The 21,547-nt window shown below is 65.3% G+C and overlaps 3 protein-coding genes across 4 annotated transcripts; 1 reads left to right on the top strand and 2 right to left on the bottom strand.

The window, feature by feature from the left end:
* Positions 1-2,035: 2,035 nt before the first annotated feature.
* On the bottom strand, positions 2,036-4,428 carry SEBOX (SEBOX homeobox). The gene is made up of 3 exons (XM_067565958.1): positions 4,274-4,428; positions 4,013-4,173; positions 2,036-3,849 (listed from the first exon to the last, which is right to left on the bottom strand). Exons 1-3 carry the CDS (start codon positions 4,386-4,388, stop codon positions 3,412-3,414), a joined length of 714 nt encoding a protein of 237 aa, XP_067422059.1. The 5' UTR covers positions 4,389-4,428; the 3' UTR covers positions 2,036-3,411.
* Positions 4,429-6,156: 1,728 nt separating this feature from the next.
* KIF12 (kinesin family member 12) lies at positions 6,157-14,083 on the top strand. Its single transcript, XM_067565957.1, has 17 exons — positions 6,157-6,213; positions 6,603-6,668; positions 6,934-7,012; positions 7,105-7,226; positions 7,675-7,750; positions 7,984-8,118; positions 8,282-8,417; positions 8,971-9,062; positions 9,506-9,647; positions 9,801-9,919; positions 10,270-10,374; positions 10,758-10,893; positions 11,058-11,187; positions 12,343-12,475; positions 12,985-13,121; positions 13,301-13,443; positions 13,772-14,083. Exons 1-17 carry the CDS (start codon positions 6,164-6,166, stop codon positions 13,876-13,878), a joined length of 1,908 nt encoding a protein of 635 aa, XP_067422058.1. The 5' UTR covers positions 6,157-6,163; the 3' UTR covers positions 13,879-14,083.
* A 148-nt stretch (positions 14,084-14,231) lies between these two features.
* Positions 14,232-19,596, bottom strand: VTN (vitronectin). 2 transcript variants are annotated; one of them, XM_067565956.1, is made up of 9 exons: positions 19,581-19,596; positions 19,220-19,398; positions 18,517-18,636; positions 17,658-17,972; positions 17,063-17,202; positions 16,569-16,725; positions 15,862-16,014; positions 14,857-15,141; positions 14,232-14,426 (listed from the first exon to the last, which is right to left on the bottom strand). In XM_067565956.1, the coding sequence occupies exons 2-9, from the start codon at positions 19,275-19,277 to the stop codon at positions 14,308-14,310; spliced, it is 1,347 nt and encodes a 448-aa protein (XP_067422057.1). In that variant the 5' UTR covers positions 19,278-19,398; positions 19,581-19,596; the 3' UTR covers positions 14,232-14,307. The 2 variants fall into 2 exon arrangements, with proteins under 2 accessions (XP_067422057.1, XP_067422056.1); XM_067565955.1 differs by lacking the exon at positions 19,581-19,596 and having other exon boundaries at positions 19,220-19,562.
* Positions 19,597-21,547: the final 1,951 nt, after the last annotated feature.

Below are 21,547 nucleotides of genomic sequence, written 5' to 3'. Positions count from 1 at the left end.
ATGAACTACCCCAGCTCTGGTCAGCCCCACTTCATGGCAGGGGAGAAGGGGGGCTAATGCAGCAGGTGCCACTGGGACAAAGACTAGCCTCTCCCTTCCTTTGTCATCCCCCCCCCCCCCAGCGGGGAGCGAGCTGAGTGGCCTCCGCCCCCAGGAACGATCCCTGGCGAAAGGGAAGGCTTGTTAAAGCCCAAGCCCATGGGCGTCTGCCCTGCCCAGCAAGAGCCGCAAGTGCTGGCACTGTAAACGCTGGCGCAGGGTCGGCTGCGTAACATCGTGTTTGCCTCTAAGTACATCCCGGGCAATGGTTTGCAGCCGTCTGACAGGAGCTCCAGCAGCTTGGATCCTCACCCAGTCTAGGCAATGCAAACGAGCCCTGCGTGTGTACAATAAAAGGCGTGTGAGACCTGCTCCGTGCAGGTCACAAGCCGGGCAGACTGTTGGCTCGCACCATGGTTTGAGCTCCCTCTTACGCTTGTCTAGGTAGGATTCACCCAGCTGCTCACTCAGTTTGCCTGAGTCCATCTTAAGTAGACCCTGGCTTCAGGGTGAGGCTTCCACCTGTCCCACCGCAGAGGGGCACTTACCTGGCTATCGTCTGAGGCAGCTGGTGCCCGGTTCTTCGGTGGTTGGGTGGTTTAGCCTCCTGCTGAACCAAAAATCTCCCCCTTCCAGGGTAATTTGAGACAATCCAAAAGGAGGGACAACAAAAGCCCTGACCTACACGTCTCCTCAGGGGCTGGATGACCCACTCTCAGTAATGCCCCACTCTGCATAGGCTCCTACCTGGCCCCTTGTCCTGCTCCTGTCATGACACGTGGAGCCCCTTCTCTCCCTGGAGGGAGGCGAGCTGAGCCTGCCCTGCCCTGTCACCACTTGGCAGAGAAGAGAACAGCAAAGCCTAGCCCCTGCCTGCACGCGCCCAGACCCAGGGAGGTAAATGGGCCTTTTTATACCCAGCATGCTTTGTTAGCAGCCCGCAGCACCTGAGCCCCAGAACCCCCCTCACAGGAGCCAGCTGAGCTCTGACCCCTCCACCCCGGCTCACCTGTCACAGCCACATCGGTGCGTGTGGGGACTCAGCTTCTATTTCAGGTGTGACGTTGGGGGTTTATTCCCTGACCTTCCAAAAAGCACCTAGAATTGTCCGTGCAGCTCTGCAGGGAGGTCCCCGCTCCCGCCCCCCGCGCTTCGCAGCCCCAGGGAGTGGCTCAATGGTATGGCTTTGTAGGAAGCACACGCAGGGCGCCCAGTGAGTCCGTTCCTGGTTCTTGTTCCCTAGACGTGATGGGCCCTGGGAGTCTTGGAGTTACAAATGAAGCTTTGAAAGGTGACTCACCAGGCAACTGGGAGTCCCGGAGATGCCACCTCAGTGCAAACACAGCACAGCTATGCGCAGAGTGTACAGACTACCTGAGATCACTGCCTCTCTCTCTCAGGGTGCAGGGCCATTCCCATCAACTTCAGCAGTGCAGGATCTAGCCCGTAGCGGCCAAGCTGTGAGTTCCGGGTTCTGCGTTTCCCCAGCAGCACAAGCCTGTTGAGCACAGTAAGAAATCCTGCTCCCTGCTCCGCACCAGAATCAAAGACGCCGCTACTGCTGCAGGAGAGACCCAGCGACTGTTGTCAAGCGGAGCAGCTTGCAATAGTGGATGTTGCTCCTAAGGCTCCAGCGCCTGGGATTAGGGAGAATCTCGGCTTTCATTGCAAACGAGCAGGCGTAGCGTCCAGCCCGCCTGGGTGCAGAGAAAAGCTTGAAAACGTGACCCACGTGCGCCCTGCCGACGCAGCCCAACAGCAGAGACGAGACCCCTCCCGCCCACCGTTATTTTGATGAATGTCAGGATTTTTAAGCCAGGCTTGTGACTCTGGGGGCCTGATTCGTGGCTTTTGAATACTTGCCGCTGGGGCTCAGCAATTCACCCTGCACATAGCCCCCAACAGGTGAGCAGGGCTGGGTCTGTCAGCGCCACGATCCCTGTGCAGTGCCTGTCTGGCCGGGCCCGGGGCCTCCCGCTGTTGCAGGGGTTTGGGGTAAAGAGTTTACAGGCCTGCCCCCAACGGCTGGAAACCTGGCCCAGAATCCCAGCTCAGCGTGGGCCAGCAGCAGTGGCAGCAGCACATGTCCCTGCACCCAGGTATCAGACACAGCAGGGCCTGCAGTGATCGCTGGCAGCAAAGCTACCAGGCAGCAGAGGGATTCCCTGCTTGAGAGAGGAAGGCAGGCACCTGGCTTCCCCCACCCCATGCTCCCATTTGCAGTACCTGCCAGGCAAAGAGAAGGGCCTTCCCAGGCGCAACACAAGCCTGCATGGGCTCTACTGCTGCCAGGCCGAGGGGGGCTGGAAGGACGCTATGCCCTGCAGGCCACGTTGCACATACAGGCTGGATTTGCTGCTGACCATGGGGAACCAACACTGGCCCCACTGGGGCAGGCCTGAGCCTTGACCCCATCTCACCAGTGCTGCCGCCCCTCCCCCTTGTCCGCAGCCTGCTGAGGCCGGTGGCTCCCAGAGGCCCAGCCTGGCCCAGGAGGGGCAGCAGGTGGGCAGCGTGCCAGGCGCTAACACTGTTGATTAATGTTCTGATGTCTGCTAAGCCCCTTCTAAAAACATGCTTTAATATTTCTGATACGTGCAAATCTATGTTGTAACCTGGAAATGTGACATGGCACCGGGATTAGGTAATGTGGATAAATTCCATGGCCAGGCCCCTCCACAATCATCTGCAAATACAGCCTGAGATTAAGGTATTTTTCTGACAGATTAGTTGGTATTACGGCTGATTGTGATATGCAGGCCCAGGCTGCAGCCCCGCTTTGCCAGCCTGCGGCACAGACCTGCCTTTCGATATTTGATGGAATTGCAAAGATCTTAAGGAGTCAGTGCAATAATACTTCGGTTCTAATGAAAATGACAGCGCCAAGCCAGGGAGGGCATGGCTACTCGTTTATTATTGCTGCGGAATTGCTTTTGAAGCACACACGCCCAAGAAAGCCAGGATGCAGAGGTCAGCCCGCTGCTAACCCCTGGGAACAGAGCCTCCCTCCAGATTAATTCAGCCAGGTACCACCGCAGGGATTCAGATCCTTAACCCTTCATGTCCTGCGATGCGGGGCCCAACTGCTGTCCAGGCCAGTGATGGCTGCCCTGCCTAGTGGTTAGATGCCGTGGTGGGTAGGAGCAGACACAGATCAGGGCGGTTCCCAGGTGTGGCAGCATCTCCTCCCTGGCCTCGCTTGCCCCCATGTCCGTGGGCAGCAGGTCCCAGCTGGCACCGCGGGTCGGACGGTCTCACCCAGTGCCTGCTGCCAGCTGCTCCGCGCCAAACGCCACAGGAGCTGGAGGGTCCAGGCCTGAGGGCAGCCCCCCCCCCGCAGCCCCTGGAGCGCCCCCGCTGCTGGGGCCAGGCCTAGGGCTCGCCCAGGTTGGTGACGATGGCTGCGTTGTAGATGAGGTCGGAGATGTACCCGAGGGAGGTCTGGGCGGGGAACACGTCCCAGCAGGAGAGCCCCTCGCCCGCCACCAGCTCCGCTCCCTGCCCCGCTGCCGGGCTGGGGCTGGCCAGAGGCCGCGGGGCTCCGCCCTGGCTGCGCGGGGGCTGGCGGCTCTCCTCCCACAGCGGCTGCCCCTGGAAAGCGGAGGCCGGGCTCGGCAGCGCCTGGCCCGGGCACTGCTGGGGGGAGCCGCCAGGCAGGCCGAGCTCCGGCAGCGGCCGGCTTCTGGCCCCTCGGCCGTGGGGCTGCAGCGGGCGGGAGGGGGCCGGTTTGCGGGCCAGAGCCCTCCTGCCGCCGGGCCGCTCCAGCTGCCCGCTCCTGATCCTGCGAGCGCGGCGGTTCTGGAACCAGACCTGGGGAGAGACGGGCCGTGATTGACGGGGCGGCCGGGCCGCGGCTCAGCCCTGGGGCGCCGCCTCGGGGGGCCGCGGGACCCGACCCCGGGCGCGGAGCCGGCGGCTCAGACACCGCGTGCGCCCGGCGCGGCATGGCCCGGCCCGGCCCGGCCCGGCTCACCTGGATCTTGGCCTCGGGCAGCTGCGTGCGCTCGGCCAAGCGCTCGCGGGTGCCGATGTCCGGGTAGGGCAGGGCGGCGAAGACCCGCTCCAGCTCGCTCAGCTGCCCGCGGCTGAACGTGGTTCGCTTCCTCCGCCGGGGCCCCGCCGGGGCGCGGCTCCCTGCGGGGCAGAAGTGGGGCAGAGCGCTCAGCCCGGGCCCCCAGGGACCGCGTCCCGGGAACCCCCCCCCCCGCCGCCGCCGCCCGCCCCCGGCACCCACCTGCGCGGGGCTCGGCCCGGGCGGGCGCGGGGCAGCGGCTGGAGGCTCCGTCGGGGAAGGCGCGGAGCGGACCGAGGGCGCGGGCCGGGCCGGGCGCGGGGCCAGCCCCGCTCATCCTCCTGCCGGGGTCCCCGCGCTGCCTCCCGTGGCTGCCGGCTCAGCGCGGCCGCCCGGCGGCTCCCTGGGCCTTTTATCGCCCCCAGCCCAGCCCAGCCCAGCCCGCCCCCCCAGGTGTCTGGGACCGCCCAGGGCTGCGCGGAGCCGGCTTTGATCCCGCCGCTCCGACAGCCGGCGGGGATCCCAGCCCGGCCCCTGCCCACTGCCCCCTGCCAGGCACCCGGCTGTCTGTGGGCTCCGCAGGCTCGGGCTGCGCTAGCCCGGCCCCGGTGCCCTGAGCCGCCCAGCGCCCCTGGCCTGCTGTCTCCCAGCCCTGAGGCCCCCGAGGGCTCAGGCCACTTTTCAGCTGCTGCATTCCCTCCTCCTGCGGGGCGTGCGGCCAGGCCCTGCCCTGCCAGGTGTGGACAGCAAGAGCTGGCCCAGGGGCTGTCAGGGTGGCTGAGGAACGCAGCGCCCAGGCACTGGGCAGCAGCGCCTCCCTTCCTCTGAGCCCAGGGGGAATTAGCCGGGCGCTGCCTCCCACCTTGGTGTGCGCAGGCACCGGGGTTTCGATTTTAAAAGAAAAAGAGAAAAGGCAAAACTGTGAGCCAGCGGGGGAAGGAGGCTCAGTATGAGCAGCTGGGAGGGAAGGGGTGATGTATTGTGTGACCCAGGAGATCCTATTGTGCCCCCTTTCCACCTCACCTCACCTCACCTCACCTCCTGGGGCACAAACAAAAGAAAGGGGAATTTGGCAGTAATGAACATAAATCAGAAACTGGGAGGTGTAGAAAGTTGATAAGGGAAGCAAAGGCACCCAAAGAGGAAGCTAAGGCCAGCAGAGTTAAGGACAATAAGAGTCAGTTTTTTAGGTCTCTTGGGACCAACAAGAATTCAAGCAATGGCGTTGATCCATTACCAGATGGAAGTGGTGGAATTACCAATAATAACGCAGAAAAGGCTGACTTGTCCAAGAAATAGTTCTGTTCTGTATTTACGCCATTCCACTAGTGTCCCTCCCCGGACCCCGTCTCACTGCATCTGATGGAAGGTGGATTCAGTGTGAATTAGCCAACCAGCCGGAGAAGCAGAATGGGGAAGGGGAGAAAGGGAGAAAGGGGACCAAAGCAAGGCTTCTGGTGTAAGTGCCAGCGGGGAGGTTGTGGGAAGGCGTGGGGCACTGCCAGCTGGTGGGGGGGCTCCCAGCCAAGGGCAGGCAGAGCTCATCACCAAGTGTTTCTGGCCTGGTCTGTGTGGGGCGGGAGACACCAGGCCTCTCTGCGGCGGGCAGGACTCGCTGGGCGCCCAGCACCGCCAGTGTGCAGGGCCCTCGTGGCAGGGAGGGGCCAGCGAGTTGTGGACCCTTCCTGGCTGCCACGCGGCGCTCTGCAATGTCCCTGGCACTTGTCTGGCGGCTGCGTTTCCGCCAGCCCTGAGCTGTGCAGCGAGGCTCCCGCGGGCACTGCCTGATTGCAGCTGCCAGACTGGCTGGAGGTCAGGCCCCTCTTCCTGCCCCACAGCAACGAGGCGGGGCACCTGTGAAAGGGGCTGGCTCCGGACAACTTCCAGCCACAGGTGGGCTCAGACTGAGCCCCCTCAAGGCGCCTCCCTGGCAGCTGGCTGCTTTCTGAGCCAGGACCCAGCCTGAAGGGCCTGGGGGATGGGCGAGCAGGTGAATATTTAACTGGGGAGCTGGCACTTGTTTTGCTTGGGCAGCTCTGGGCTGGTTGGCGTTGGTTCTGGCTGGGGAAGGGCTGTAGCTTTCCCCTCAGAGGAGAGCTGTGGGACTTGGCGATGGAGCCCAAGGCGGGTGCAGGAGCCAAGCCACGACAGCTAGCTGAGCGGTAAGAGTCCCGGGAGCTTGCGGGGATGCCATGCCATCGCTCTGGGGCCACACACGGGCACCAGTCCTGGCAGGGGGCAAGGACCACAGATCCTCTCAGCCTAGGGGAGGCAAAGGGCGCTAGGGACCCTGGAGTCTCCTAGTCCTCTGCACCTGGTGCTGCAGTCCTCTGCGAACCCCTTCCCTGGGCAGCAGCCCCCGGCGCATGGGACGTGCCAGTGCTGCAGCTGGTGAGGGGCTGGGAGACGCTGGAGCCCAGAGCGAAGGAGCCCAAAGCCTGAGTGGCTGCACGGCCCCGTGAGCCTGGCTCCTGCCGCCCGCTGGCTCAGGGCTGTTTGTCACAGAGGGACGGTGCCACATCCCTGCTCCCCTCGCTGTTTGTTTCCCCAGGAGCCCAGCAGGGGAACGGGATGATCCCAGCGCCGGGACGGAAACTCACCTCCGGGTGGTGGCCAGGTGAGGGCAGGGGAAGAGGCTGGGAAGGCTGGGGACAGAGACCTGGGGCTCAGGGACGTGTGGTCACTCATTGGATGTTGGTGCTACGGGAAGCAGAGCAGCAATCTGCCCACAAAGCACCGGTGGCCCAGATAGGATGGGGGGGGGAGCTGAAGGAGGAGGCAGGCTGATGGTGCAGGGGCAAAGGCCGGGTTTAGGGCCGGCACCTGGGATGAGGGGGGTGCCTGCACGCCGCACAGTGAATGACGCCTTTCCCTTTGGCTAGGGTTCGGCCCCTGACCTGCCCAGAGCGCCACAGAGGGGCCCAGAGCGTGGTGCACTGCCTTGGGGACGACACGGTCCATGTGAGTGCCCTGCCCTGCCCTGCCCTGCAGAGGTCGCAGCTAGGGGGCCGAGTGGGCCTGATCCTGAGCCAGTTCTTCTCTCCCTGGGCCAGGTGAATGCGGCCGGGCAGGAGACAGCCTTCAGGGTAAGTGCAGCGTTCGATGCAGGCACGTCCCAGGAAGGGGTGTTTGAAGGCAGCGGGATGAAGCACCTCATAGAGCTGGCAACAAGTGGGTGAGTCTGAGCAACCCTGACTGGAGAGTGTGCTCCCCCTCCCCCATAGCCCCCAGCCAGCCATGCACGTGCTGCTGCGCCCCCTGCACCACCCCCTGCTCCCCTCACCCCAACAGCCGTCTGCAGCAGTCTATCGCCACGCACCTCGCCTCAGCCCGGCCTCCCCCCGGCCCCAGGCGCATGCAGCCACCAGCCCCCACGCCCATTTGTGGCCGCCCTCCCCAGCAACATCCAGCCCACACCCGCAGCTGCCTTCAGTGAGTCACCCCAGCCACACCTGCACCCACACCTGCTCTCAGGCACCACCTTGTGCCTGGGGCCAGGCCACCACCAGCTGTTCCTACCACTGGGCATGTCTGCGTTACCCGGCTCCGCCAGGAGAGAGCGCCCTTGCACCCTCCAAGGAACAATGCAGGAGCTCAGCAGCGCCTCTGCCCCCCCCACGCAGGTTTTCCTGCACTGCCTTTGCGTTTGGACAAACAGGCTCTGGAAAGACGTACACCCTAATGGGACCCGTCGCCCAGGTAAGAGACCCTCCATTCAGAGCCCTGCTGGCCTCCTGGTGCATGAGCCCCCCTCTCCCAGCAGGGGGCACAATGGTGAAGGGGGCGGGGCCTGGCTGGGGAGGGGGCGGGGCCTGGCTGGGGAGTGCCCACCTCTGCCAGCAGGGGGCGCTGTGAGGCACGGGGCAGGAGCCCTGGCTAGGGGTGGAAGCTCAGGGCATCCCTATCCAGCCGGTCTCCTCCCCTCCCTGCAGAGCGAGGTTCAGCCGGTGTCTCCCTGCCGCCTGGGGCTGATGCAAAGGTCCTTTGTGTGTCTCCTGGAGCAGACCCAATGCCACGGACCCGGCCTCGTTCTCAGCGCCTCCTACGTGGAGATACACAACGAGCAGGTAGGGCCCCTCCAGCAGCACCCGGAGCCCCTGGCCCGACCCACGCGCAGGGCCGGCTAATGGGCACAGACAGAGACCCAGGCCGAGCCGTCCTTCACACTCACCGCGTCCTCCGGGCGTCCCTGTCCCTTCCCACCCGCTGTTGCTCCTCTCCTCTGTCCAGGTGAGGGACCTGCTGAGCCCAGGGCCTCTCAGGCCCCTGCCCGTGCGATGGAGCAAAACGAGGGGCTTCTACGTGGAGAACTTGCTCACCGTGGAGTTCGAGAGCCTGGAGGGCATCATGGACCTGCTGCAGAAAGGTGCCGCACGGGGCATCTGGTCTCCAGCCCCGCAGGGCTCTGGGGAGGGCAGAGGGCGCAGGCCGGCCGGCCCGCGAGTGGAGCCCCAGGGCTCTGCAGACTGTGGGCAATGAGCCCAGTGCACCAGGGGCCCCTGGTGACTGGGGGCTGGGGGGCTAGTGACTTCCCTTTTGCTGTGGCTAGTGATGGGGGGCCACGAGGCTGGGCGCAGGGTCCCTGCTCCTCCCACGAGCAGACCCTGGCACAGCCCAGACTTGTCTGGTGCTGGAGCGTGCTGCTCGCACCGTGGCATCACTCTGGCCTGGGCCACCAGCCGTTCTCCAGGACAGGCCTGGCAGCCCGGGGGGACAGGCAGCGGCCAGCTGGGAAAAGCCTGCACTAGCTCAGACCCAGCCGCCGAGGGAAGAGTCTCCATCCCGCATCCCTGGAGCGGCAGAGGGGCCGCCTGTAGCAAAATCTGGGCCCCTGGGAGCACAGGCCCCGGAGCAGGGCAAGGGCAGGGGCTGTTTAACGTCCCGCCCGGCTCTGAACTGCCTGCGCCTCCTGCTCCCAGGTGCCCGGAGACGGCAGAGCGCCGCACACGCACTGAACCGGCACTCGAGCCGCAGCCACGCCCTGCTGACCATCCACATCCGCCGCGAGGCCGTGAGTCGTTCGTGTCCCAGCCCACGGGGCCCGGCCTGGCCCACCCTGCGCCCATGGGGGCCGGCTGCCTTGGCAGCACCGTGCCCGAGTGGGCTAGCGAGAGGGTCCTCGGGGCATGTGGCACTGGACGGCCTGGATTCGCAGGGCAGCTCCAGGCGGAGGGGGCTCTGCGGGGAGTTCGGGGGCAGACTCCAGCATGGGGAGCCCTTGGAATATTGGGCGGCCAAAGCCCTGGCCCTGATTCAGCTGCACGGTGGCACCTGCTGGGAGGCTGCTCTGGGCTGATGCCTGCCTGGTGCTTCTGCCTGTCCCTGGTCTGGCTGGGCCTGGCGGGGGGTGGGGGTGCGCTGCAGCTCCCAGGTCGCGGGCCAGGCTGCAGGGCTGGCGTGTCCCTGAAGGCACATGGAGGACACCTGAGAGCTAAGGCCCCTCCCCCCCCACAGGTGAGTCCGGAGCTGAGCGCCCGCCAGCAAGGCGCACTCTGCTTCGTGGACCTGGCCGGCAGCGAGCGGGTGAAGGACACGGGCTCCGCTGGGCCGCGCTTAGTGGAGGCCAGCAACATCAACCGCAGTCTCCTGGCCCTGGGTAAGGCCTCTGCACCCGGGCCAGAGAGAGGGGCCAGGCTGGCCTGGTGCTGGGGGCAAGCCCCAGCTGGCTGCAGGCTGGGCTGTGCCTTGGAGCTGGTCTGTGCGCTCCAGGCTTGGAGCCAAGGCAAGTGATGGCCTGTCCTCCCGGCAGGACACTGCATCTCTCTGCTGGCGGCACCCAGACGGAGGCGGCGTCACATCCCCTACAGAGACAGCCGGCTCACCCAGCTGCTGGCAGAGCCCCTGGGCGGATCCGGGATCACGCTCATGGTAGGAGCCTGGCCCATCTCTGCACTGGGCAGGGGGAGGCCTGGAGCCCGAGCCCCCCAGCTGCAGAGCTGGGACGGAGCAGGGCCAGAGCCTGCCTTGTCCCGGGTGCCTGGTGCCATTTCGAGGGCTCCCTACGCTGTTCCCCACGCCTGCCTCCATGCTGCTTGTGTCAGGGTCTCCACGCGCCTTCCAGGGAAGGGTGGTTGTGCCCACTGTATGCGGGGAACCTGTCACGTCACTGCAAGGAACAGCCCCAGCTCCTGGGGCCACGGGGGGAGAGAGGGGGAGACGTTCCAGAAGCCCTCTGCCGAGGGTCCGGCTACCCCTCAACCTCTTCCCTTGTCTGGCAGGTCGCCTGCATCTCCCCCGCCTCGTGCTGTCTCTCAGAGACACTGAGCACGCTGCGCTTCGCCCGCCGGGCCACGCAGGTCACCACCACGCCTCGGGCACAGCGGGTAAGGCCAGGGGGCTCTGAACACAAGGACGTCCCAGGGCAGGAGACCAGCCACCCTGGCTCAGTGCCTGGTCTGCCTAGCCCCGTGTCCTGTAGTGGCCGGTGCCAGGTGCGTCAGCGGGAACGAACAGAACCGGGCAACGCTCACGTGATCCGGCCCCTGCTAGGGACACCCAGAGCACGGCCTTGCCTCCCTGCCCCCCCCCGGCTAACAGCCACCGACGGACCTGTCCTGCAGGAACTCAGCCAGTCCTTCTGAACCCAGTTATACTTCTGGCCTTCACCCCACCCAAACATCCCAGGCGCAGCCCCGTGTGGCCAGGGCCTGCTCCCTGAGCTGTGGGACCCCCCTCCCCGCTAAGCCTCATGCCTTTCATTTCCCAGGTCTCCCGGGCGAAGCTGCTGCAAAGTTTGGAGCAAGAGATCCAGGCCCTGCGGGTGGAAAACCTCTCCCTACGCCAGCAGCTGCGGCTGCCCAGGACCCTGGGCGAGAGCACGGCCACCCACACAGCCCCCACAAGTGCGCACAGCTGGGGGGCGGGGCTGAGGGTCAGAGGGATCAAGGGCCACCCGAGGGGATCGGAGTGGGGAGGCTACAGAGGGGCACCGTGGCCCCGCTACCCCCCGGCGCTGGCCTGAGTGCTGACCCAGCGGCTGGGCTCAGCTGTCTCTTGTTCCTCGCAGGGCTGCCCGAGTGCCCGGGAGGGAGCCATGCCCCTGGGCAGAGCGGGGCCCAGAGGAGAGCACCCGGCGCGGCCAGGCGCAGCCTCTATGGCCTCCTGCAGGCGTGCGAGCCGGAGACCGAGCAGCTGAGGTAGCCGCAGGATGTTCCCCTCCGAGGGCTGGGCCGGGGGAGGCTCAGCAGCACCTTGCTGGCAGGCCGGCCCCGCGCTGCCCCCCAGCCTGATGCGCGGGGAGCCCCGGGTGCTGCCTGGTTCCTGGGACGCAGGCCGGGGGTCGCGGGCAGAGCAATGGGGTGGGCAGGCCATGCCACATCTTCCCCAGCCCCCTCAAACCAGCTGCTGCCCTGCAAGGGTGCGACTCTCCCAGGCAGCGAGGCCCTGCCCATCTCCGCCTCAGGCTCAGGGAAGGGACCTCCCGCCGGGCCAGGGGAGTAAAGGGCTGGGAGCCACTGCCCCAAGCCAGAGACTCGCCCGTCCCGCTTCCTGCCTTGGCACAGGGGCTCAGCCTCAGGCCAGGCGGTCCCCAGCCCTCCGGCAGGGGCTCACTAGCAGCCCCACATCTCCCACCCAGGCCCTGGACCCTGCCGTGCCCTGCCCTCCGGGCACCACCGCCGGCCCTTCCCTCCTCCCGGCAGAGCCCCAGCGCCTGCCCCTCTCCGCAGGCCTGGCTCTCAGGCACAGGAAGGGGGGTGCAGGCCAGGCGTAGCTCAGAGCGGGACCTGCACCCCGCAAAGCCAGCACAGCTAGGCAGGGCGAATGAGCCTGCGCTCGCTGTCCTGCCCACCCACACCCGGCAAGGGGGGCCAGCGCATTACTGGGGGAGGGGGGCACAATGAGCAGGGCAGCTCTGGGCCCTGCAATGGCCTGTGCGTGTGCCGTCCTGGGTGCCCCGCTAGCGCCTGTGTGAATGGACGGGGGGGGCCCAGCACCCACGGCTGCGAGGGGCCCTCACTGCGCTCGCCCCTCCCTGTCTTCCGGCTTGGCCAAGGAGGGAGAAGCTCCAGCTGACGAGCAGCCGGGACCTTGCCCGGGAGGGGCACTGTGCACTGGCACAGACGCTCACGGAGCTGGCGAGGGGCAATGGGGCAGCGGGGGGCCCCCTCTCGAATCGCTGAAAACTGGACACCCCTGCCATGCCCCACCCCGCCCGCCAGGTGCTGCTCTCAGTCCAGGACTCAGACTCACCTCACCTGCCGCTGAGCCGTGCCGTGCTGGGCTGAGCTGGGCTGAGCTGAGCTGGAAGGAATCCTGCCTGCTCCATCCCACTTGCCTCGTTTGTGTTCCAGGCACCTCGACCCACCCCCGGCCCTCAGCAGCTGGGGCCAGGGCAGACGCTCCCCTGAAGATGTCCACGGCTCCTGCAGCAGCCCGGCTCTGCGCTGCCCCCGCCCAGCCCCCTGCGCAGCCCCGGGGGGCCATGTGAGTCCCCACTTCCTGTCCGACTCGGCGCACGAGGCCTGGCCCGCCCCAGCAGCACCAGGGCTCTGCTCATGTCCTGCATGCTGGCCTGGGTGCCTCCGAGCCTGCGCCCAGTGCCTGTGGAGAGCAGGAGGGCCGAGGGCCGGGAACGGACGGGCCCTGGAGCCTGAACTCCCATCTCCCTTCCATCCGGGCACCTGCTGCAGCTTCCAGCCTGGCCCTGGTGCACCCAGCTTGGCACAGAGCTAAGCCCCAGCACACGGGGAGGTCTCTCGGCTGGAGGCCTGGGCCACGTTCCCTCGGCTGCCCTCGTCCCCTTGCAGGCACTGGCTCCTGTCCACGCCTGTGTGCCCCGTCCATCTGCCCTCACTGCTGGGCTGTCCTGCCGCCCCGGGCCGCCCCTGCCAAAGCTCCCAGGTCTGGGGCGACCCCCTGCAAGCCTGGCTGGGAACAGGCAGGGGCAGCCTTCAGCCTAAGGACTCTGCTCCTCTTTCCAGCTGCTGCTGGAGCTGCCATCGCTGGAGGTGCTTGCTGCCGAGAGCCGGTCCAGGTTCCAGGGGGCCGGCCAGGGCAGCCTTTGGGAGAAGCCGGCTCTGCCCTGTCCCCAGCAACACCCTGTGGCCCCTGGGCTACTCTGCAGGAGAAGGTGAGAGTGCGGCCATGGCGCCCGGCGGCGCTTGTGGCTGGGGAGGCAGGCGCGCTGTGGCGGGATTTGCTGCGGGGCGGAGGCTCAGTGGGGACAGGTGGCCCCAGGCTCGCTGCACACGCAGCCTCGGCTAAGCGGCCTGGCCCCAGCGTTCAGCACAGACCTCGCTTGCGCTGCAGGAGCCTGGCCCAAAGCAAGAGCGCTGCTGGCTCGTACCTGCTCCTGAGAGAAGTCCAGCCGCAGGGCCCTGAGCCTCCCCCAAGCCCCGAAGGGCAGGTTGTGCCGTCAGCCCCACCCCTGCCAGGGGAGCCAGGGTGCCAAGGTAAGCAGTGACAGCGGGGAGCTCGGGCAGCTGCGGCGGTTTCCCGATTGGCTCCTGCCCACGTGGGCTGGCGGGGTCAGAACTGGGCTGTCCTGGCTCCCCACAGGGAGACCTCGGGGGCAGAGACTGCGAGTCTTTCCCAGCATGCTTTGCACAAGGGAGGCTGGGAAACGTGGGGCAGGGGCTTCCCAGTCGCCATGGCCATGAATCTCCAGGCTTGGGCGGGGCCCAGCTCAACGTCGTGTCCTTTCCCCCAGCTCTGGGCCGCTGGCCCCCTGCAGCCGAGGGGCAGGCTGGCACTAATCCCGTTGTGCTTTGCGCCCAGCAGCAGGCGCTGGCCCCGGGCTGCAGCTGGAGGAGGCGCTGAAGGAGCAGATCCCACACTACTGCCTGCTGCCCCAGGGCTCCGGCTGGAGGGGGGCTGCCCGAGAGTGAGGACGCTGAGGACAGGGCGGTGGGGCACACTGCTGGCCAGGGACGGGACACCCTGGAGCCTGGGAGATGGGCCCTGGAAAGCGCCTGAGCCATGGACAGGGAGGAGCACGGATTGGAGCCGGCCGCCCCTGGCCTCCCTAAGCGGGGTCTTCACCTCCCCGGACTGAGCCATCCCCGGTAGCGCTTTCAGCCCCACGCCTGGGTGCATGGCCGGCAGCTGTCGCGGGCCCCGGGGCCCGGCTGGCTCGAGGGAGGCAGGCCTGGCCATGCCATGCCGACAGAGGCGATGCAGCCTGCCCCTCCATGCCCAGGACCCTCCTGCTGCCCCAGACAGACGCGCTCTGGGGCGGACACCGAGCTCCCCATTTATTTGCCTTTAGCGAAAGACCCGGCGCGCTGGCTCCGGTGGGGCGGCGGCAGCCCGTCCCCTCAGGCGCTCCCCTCTCCCGGCGACGGGCAGCCCAGCCAGTACTGCGCGGTGGGGCGTGGGTAGCGAGGGCGCACGAAATCCACGCGCTTGCTGTGCAGGTTGAGGCGATAGTACTTGTCTGAGGGCGAGAAGGCGTGAATGTCACTCCCCCGGGAACAGGGCCCCAGAGCCGCCCAGGCACCGCTCACCCCACCCATCCCCGCAGCTCTGAGAGCAGGAGCTGAACGGGCCCTGCCGGCCTCTGCAAGCTTCCCGCCCAGCTTTGGCCAGGGCCGCCTGATTCCCGTGCTAGAGCCCAGCCTGCCTCTCTGGGAAGACTTCCTTGCCCAGGGTCCCAGCTGCTCCGGCTCCCCTCCCCGCCGTGCGGCGCCCCGTCTGCTCGCATCAGCCTCTCCACAAATCAGCCGCAGGCCCCATCGCTCACAGTCAGGCCCGCAGAACCGCAGGGCAGCCCCGTGTCTCCATGGCAGAGCCAGAGCCAAGCCCTGGGTGGGATAGTTCAAGTCAGCTGGGAGAGCAGCTGGGTGAGCTGACGGCCATGGACCCACCTGCCACAAAGAAGTAGACGCTCTGGATGGGCTGGCACCGGGAGCCGCCGGGCAGCCAGTCAGGGTCCACATCCGAGGAGTCGGACTCATCCTGCAGCCAGCTCCAGAAGCTGCGAGTCGCTGGCCGCCGGCTCCTGAACCGCTTGCGGTGCCGGCGAGATTTCCTCTTGCGAGACCAGCTGGGAGTCCTCGAAGAGACGTATATCCTGCCGGCCATGGCAGCATCCAGACTGCTCGGCACCCCCCTCCACTCTCTGCTGATGGGCCATGGCCCCCTGGCCCCACCTGGCAGAAGACACAGGGTGGTCAGGAGGCCTGGCCGCACGGCTCCCTGGGGTGCGGGGCCCAGCCAGAGGGCAGCAGCCCGAATGGTCTTGCCACAGGCAGCACTCGGAGAGGTGGCCCCAGCACCTCCGGGACAGGGAAGGAAAGGAGCTGGGGAGCAGAGACGCCCCAATCCCCGTGCCAGGGCAAGGCGAGTCTGGGCAGAGACGGGATGGCAGGACCCAGCCTGCTGAGCCAGCCTGGAGCCTAGCACTGGTTCCCACCCATCTTTGCTCCCTCCCGCGCTCTGTTTAACTAGCACAGCCCCAAGCTGCGTCCTGCAGCACTGCCCGACCCGGTTGCTCTGTGAAGTACCCCGGTGTGTGGGGCAGCAGGTGGGGGCAGGGGGGGGCGGTGTATGGGGCAGGCTGGGGACATGGGGTTGGGGTGTGCAGGTGTTTCGGGGTGGGGGTGCATGCTGCAAGGCCCTCGCTCCCGTGACTCTGTGTGGGGTGGGGCTGGTCCCCGTGCGGAGCACTGGGGTCTAAGAGCCGGCGCAGGCGCCTCGCTCTGCCTGTCCTGGGTTGCCCGACTCCCGACCTGTGTCACTTCCTCTCTGCACAGCCCCACCCCGTGTGGCTCACACTTGCTAGGGATGCTGCTCGTGGCCTCTGGTTCCCCGTCCCAAGCCGCTGGGTGCAGAGACCTCTCGGCTGGGCTGTTCCCCTCTCCCCCCCTTACCGCCCGTGGTGTCCCCAAAGAGGAGTTGGAAGAGGTCTTCCCAGCTGTCGCCCTGCATGAACGTGTAGTGGTCGAACACCAGCGACGGGGAGGACACCTCGCAGTCCTGACGGCTGGGCTGGTTGGCAAAGTCGTACGACCAGTAACGCTTGTCTAGGAGCAAGACGTGAAGCCTGTCAGGGGGGCGGCCCTCCAGCTGGCCCGCTCTGGGGCCCAGGGCACAGCCTCCTTCCCACGCCGGCTGTCAGTCGGCACCAGGCAGCTCCATGCATCCCACTCAGCACAGCAGCGGCCGCGCCCCGGCACGCAGCCGCTGGCCAGCCCTGCTCATTCTGTTACAAGTCTTGTGCTAGCGGGTGTGTCAGTAACACGCCAGCCCCTGGAGGCAGGGGTTCCCTGAGACCCGTGGCCTCACGGCAGCAAAATACAGCTCTGCGTGGTGGCTGCAGAACAGCTGGGTGCCAGGACCACGTGCAGCGCTAACCTCACCCCTCTGCCTGGGTGCGCAGGCGAGGGCCCCACAGCTGTGGGACTGGGCCCAGCGCGCTGCTCAGCGATGGAGAACAGCGGGGCGAGTGGGCAACTGGGGCTCAGCACCAACTGAGTGGGGGGGACCATGCCCCAGTGGGCACGGGGAGAGCTGGGCCTGGGGGGGCAGCACGGCTGGGAGAGGTAGCCGGGCCAGGCCGGGGAAGAAGCTCCTTTACCTTTGAAGAAATAGACCCTCTCCTTGCCATGGTAGCTGTGCGCCGGGAGGGCGAAGGCTGCGTCGATGTCGTCGGGGATGTCCTGGAACCCGTCGGAGATATTGCGGGGGTAGTCCGGGTCCAGGACGCCGTCATCGAAACGCCAGTACTGACTGCCCTGGGGGGACAGCGCCGAGGAAGGGTCATCAGCGGGCGATGCTGCTGGGCCGGGCCTGCCGGCAGACGCAGGCAGCACGTCCCGCCCTGGGGAGCTGCATTCAAGAGCCAGAAAGACTCTGGGACGTGAACCCACAACCCTGAGCTGCGTAAATTCCCTGGCGCGACGCGTCCACCCCAGCTGAGCCAGACCCTGCCCATGCTCGCCCGCTGCCGGGCACAACGCCAGCCTGCCCACGCCCCACAGACCAATGGGGCGGCGTGGCTCACGCTCAGGTCAGGCCGTGAGTCAGCGTTGGCAGGACTTTAGGCCGCTGCAGCCCTGCCTGCTGCCCCACCTTGAAAACGTAGGTCTTGCCCTGACAGTTAATGCGTGTGAAGGCAGCGTCGACGGGCCCTTCGATGCCCCAGACGTCGCGGATGAGCTTGGGGTAGCCGGGCCTCACGCTCTTCTCGTCCAGTTCGTAGAAGTATTTCCCTGAGACGACAAGGGAGACAGGAGCTGTGGGGGGGAGGGTGGGGGCAGCCCCCGCACCGCTTTGTTTGCAGTCTGTCTTCCTGCCCCGAGCGCACAGTGTGAGGGGCTGGCTCCAACCCGGAGCCTCTCGCCATGCCCAGGACAGCCACGGCAACACAAGCAACCCCACGGCGCGGCCCAGCCGGCGCAGCCCAGTTCTGCGTGTTCGGGGCGCTCCGTCGCCGAGGCCTGTCAGTCCAGGCTGCCAACAAGGGCCCAGCTGGTGCCAGCTGTGAGGGTGGGTCTGGTGGGCATGGCCACCTGTCCCGTCCCCTGGGCTGAGACCCACCCTCCCCGCCAAGCGCCCGGCCAGTGGGAGTGACCCAAGACAGACGTGAGCCCGTGCCCAGTGTCGCCCTCTCCAGCGCGCTGAGCCAGCAGCCCCTGCTCCGCACCCAGGGCGCATGCGCCAGTACCTCGGAACGCGTAGAGAGAGCCGTTCTTCAGGTCCGTGAATGCATCAAAGGGCTTCCCACTGCACAGCTCTTCCTCCTCCTCCTCCTCCTCCGCCGGCCCAGTCGGGCCCAGTGGGGGGACGTCACTGCCTGACTCAGGCCCGTCCAGCACCGACTCTGTGATCTGATCGAACGTGGGAGCAGCGACGAGGTCTGGGGCTGTGGCTGGGGGGTCTGTCCAAGTGCTGGGCACCACCATGTCTTTGCCCCCGGGCACGTCGGTGCTGTAGTCCAGGTAGTCGTCCTCGGGAAAGGCAAACACGTCCCCGCGGGTCACTGCGCACAGGGCAAGAGAGGCTCATCGCTAGAGCACGATCCAGCCAGCAAGCAGCCCTGGGCACTTGGCCATCCTGGCCCTTGCCGGGGCTCTGCCGTGCTGCCGGGAGAGCGTTCCAATTCAGCATGGGAAGAAGCGGACATACCCCCCCGCACCCCCTGAATCAGTCTCTAGCCCCCAGGCCCACTGCCCCCGAGGACAGAGCCTTGAAACTCACCAGGGCCCCTCAGTGAAGGGGGCTTAGGTTCAACCTGCCCCTTCATGGAGCTTCCCACTGACCAAAACCGCTGCTAGAAGCTGTCTGGCCAAGGTGCCCATGTGCTGTGCTGGCCGGGCTGCCAGACCCCAGGCACATCGCCCCATGCAAAACTCGCTCGTAAACCGGACCTTCGCACTGGTGCAGCCCGGCTCCCCTCCCGCTACCAGCCCACCGCTGGCGACGGCAGGAAGCCAGGGGCTGCCACCTCCTATATGGACAGGGCAGACTTGCTTGTTAATGGGCCCTGGGGGAGGGACGTGCGGGCTCCGGAGGGGGGCAGGTACCTTTCGGCTTGCAGGCGCTGGCGTAGTCACTGCAGCAGCTCTGGTAATACATACAGAGGGCGTCGCACTGGCACTTCCACTGGGAATTGAAGCCATCCTGGCAACGGCCCACGCACGACTCTGCAACAGCCAACCACTAGCAAGGCAAGCGTAGCCGCAGCGACCCCTCCGTACGGCGCAACGAGCCCGCGCCCGGGGGCGGCCAGCGGCTCTCCCACCAGCCAGGGATGGTTGGATGCGGGTGCAAACGGCACAGCCATTTTCAGCCCCGTCACCAGGGCTGCCGTGCCCCAGCCGCATGTATGTGGCAGGCCAGCCCCGGGCACTGCCCCGGTCTGTCACTGGCCCCTCGCCCCCACCCTTCCTGCTCACCTCCCGGCTTTCAGGGGCGCTGTGTAACTAATGCTGCCGTGGGGGGAAAGGGCCTCAGCGGCTGCCCGCCCCTTTACAGAGCCTGTGCACAGAACATGTCCAGGCTCCCCGAGGTGCCTGGCACCCCTGACGTCTTCGAGAACCCAGCAGGCTGGCTGGGAGCTTGGCTGCTGCTTTTTCCTGGGCTCCTTTGGTTCCACTCGGAGGACTCACTAGCCCCAGGCTCTAGAAGCCCAACCCCCCGTTTGCTCTCTCTCAAAAGCGAGCGCTAGGGAGCAATTTCACTGCCTGTCTGCAGGGCGCCCAGGCCGAGGGCAGAGCAGAGACTCACCTTCAGCTGCAAAGGCCCCGCAGAACAAACCCAGGATCAGCGCGGGGACCAGCAGCATCGCGGTGAGTGGCTGGGAGCGCCAACCTTGGCTGACTGCTCAGGCAGGCTGCGGTGGCTGCTTCTGGAGCTGGGCTGCAGCCTCGAGTCCCAGGAACTCACTGTTTGCTTAGCCTGCCCCTCTCCAGGGAGAAAACAAACTCAGTCAGAAGGTCAAAGTAGCAACAGAGAACTGACGCCCCCTGCCCTCTTCACACTCAGACCTCTAAGGGGCCTGAAGCCCTTGGCAAACCCAGCCCCAGGCTGTGCTGTGGAGCCTGCTGGGACCCTGCGTGGTTTAAATCAAATCCCTGCGCACACCAACCCGCGAGCAGTGGTACATCTGTGCTAGCCAGAGCCAGGTTTGCAACCCATTGGCTGGCACAGGCCTGGGAGCCTTTTCCAAACACATCAGCAGCTGGGCTAGCGAGTCTCTCTTTGCTCTCCTTGGAGCCAGCTGGACAGGAGAAGCCTTTTCATACAGTCATAGCGTGTAGGGCCGGAAAGGACCATCGGACCATCTCGTCTGACTGTGTGTCACAGGCCACCACCACCATCCGCACACCAAACCCAGCAACCGAAATTAGACCTCACTATTATGGCAGCCCACAGGGGACAGGGAGTTCAGATACTGGTCGAGGGGTCAACCTCCATGTTACCAACTCGCCAGTGGATTGTCAGCCTGGCAATATTAACACCACTCCTGCAGTGAAGGGCTCATGTGAGAATCTCAGCTTCCACTGGAGAGACAGTAACTTTCTAGACCTCACGTTTGCAGTGAAAAGTGTGAAAATGTGACCAAAGTGACCCCCAAAAGCCCAGACACCAGCAAGCAAAGAGAAAGAACCCAACATTCAAGACTGGTAAAATCTCTTGGTGATTTTTGAGCCAGTCTCGTGATTCGTTGGGCCTGACTCATGATTTTTGACTGGCGACGCTGACACTAGCCACCGAGACGCGCAGGATCTGGGAGACGCTATTTCCCCGGGACTGGAGCCGGGGGCCAAGCGGCAACGTCCAGCCCCTGGCTCATTTTCGCTGCACTCTCCAGGTCAATGTGTACACAGAGCTCTGTGTATTCTGCTCCCACAATCCCCCTTCGCCAGATCTTCTGTTACTAATTAACATGAACTCAGCTCTTCCTCCTGCTCCTGACAACTCCCAGCCACCTTTACTTAGTGGGAGGCAAGGAGCAAAATGACACAAGGCTCCAGGCTCCATCTGGGCTCAGCCCGCACGCTGACAAGGCCCAGCCTGAGCATGGGGCAGCGCCCCCTTTGCAAAGCAGGGACAGGCTGCTCCGCCCGCTGTGGGGAATCTCAGGTGGCTACAGAAGAGCCATTGCACACTTTGATCTTTAATAAGTGACAGAAACTGCTGGGATTGCAGAGGCTGGGGACTGATCTGTGTGCGCTATCTGTCCCTGAAGTCATGTTTGTCAGGCTTATCAACCCTCCTGCAGGCTGAGCGCCAGAGGCAAGGTTACCTGGGAACTCACAGATCTGCCCCAGCCTCCCGTCCTGCACCAGGAAGGCAGTCAACCCGGGGGTTGCTGAAGGCATTCTCCACGAGACAAATGGTCTTCGCAAGGCCTCACGACAGGAATCACCATGAGGATGGCACAGTGGGAAACGCAGTGAAAGGCAGGATCAGGTTCACCGGTTCTCTCTTAGTTCAGCAATAAAGGGCTAATTATGTTCCTATGCGTCACGTGGTTTAAAAGTGATATGATAAAAATGATAAAGGGTTTAGAAAATCTGACCTCTGAGGAAAGGTCTTGAGAAAAGAAGAAGGAGGCGGGAGGCCTGTTAACAGTCTTCACGCGTCTGAAGGGCTGTTCTACAGAGCAGGTGATCGATCCTTCGCCTTGTCCACCGAAGGCAGGGCAGCGGTGACGGGGTTAGTCTGCAGCAAGGGAGACTGTCTTAGAAACCAGGAAACCCTTTTTAACTCTCAGGGGAGTTAAGCTTTGGAACAGGCTTCCAAGAGAGGTGGTTAAATCCCCATCACTGGAGGTTTTTAAGAACAGGCGGGACAAACACGGGTCAGGGAGGGTCTAGGTTTACTTGGTCCTGCCTCAGCACAGGGGCTGCACTTGATGATGTCTCAGGGTCCCCTGCAGCCCGGCATTTCTGTGAGTCGATGATTAAAACGAGTCTCTCTGAGTTGGTGTCTCCCCGTCGGGTGGCAGAGCCTGATTTACAGTCACATTGCTGCAACGGGGGTTCTAGCCTGTGCCTCTGCCTGGGGGAGCCTGGCCCAAAGCTGTGCCGGGCAGGGGCTGGGCAAGGC

Source organism: Emydura macquarii, unplaced genomic scaffold, assembly GCF_026122565.2.
Source record: "Emydura macquarii macquarii isolate MOO-44397 ecotype Brisbane River unplaced genomic scaffold, CSIRO-AGI_Emac_v2 contig_2699, whole genome shotgun sequence".
Taxonomy (NCBI): domain Eukaryota; kingdom Metazoa; phylum Chordata; order Testudines; family Chelidae; genus Emydura; species Emydura macquarii.
Note: the sequence above shows the minus strand (reverse complement) of the source record. Positions and strands in the feature narration are given on the sequence as shown.

Bases quoted from the DNA above. Each gene is read 5' to 3' on its own strand.
- SEBOX (XM_067565958.1), bottom strand. From the start codon at position 4,388: ATGAGCGGGGCTGGCCCCGCGCCCGGCCCGGCCCGCGCCCTCGGTCCG. The intron at 4,174-4,273 runs GTGGGTGCCGGG...TCTGCCCCGCAG, and splicing joins CCGGGCCGAGCCCCGCGCAG to GGAGCCGCGCCCCGGCGGGG. The intron at 3,850-4,012 runs GTGAGCCGGGCC...GTCTCTCCCCAG, and splicing joins TGCCCGAGGCCAAGATCCAG to GTCTGGTTCCAGAACCGCCG.
- KIF12 (XM_067565957.1), top strand. From the start codon at position 6,164: ATGGAGCCCAAGGCGGGTGCAGGAGCCAAGCCACGACAGCTAGCTGAG. The intron at 9,920-10,269 runs GTAGGAGCCTGG...CTTGTCTGGCAG, and splicing joins GATCCGGGATCACGCTCATG to GTCGCCTGCATCTCCCCCGC. The intron at 10,894-11,057 runs GTGCGCACAGCT...TGTTCCTCGCAG, and splicing joins CACCCACACAGCCCCCACAA to GGCTGCCCGAGTGCCCGGGA.
- VTN (XM_067565956.1), bottom strand. From the start codon at position 19,277: ATGCTGCTGGTCCCCGCGCTGATCCTGGGTTTGTTCTGCGGGGCCTTT. The intron at 17,973-18,516 runs GTACCTGCCCCC...CCCTGTGCGCAG, and splicing joins CAGCGCCTGCAAGCCGAAAG to TGACCCGCGGGGACGTGTTT. The intron at 15,142-15,861 runs GTAAGGGGGGGA...GTCTTCTGCCAG, and splicing joins CTTTGGGGACACCACGGGCG to GTGGGGCCAGGGGGCCATGG.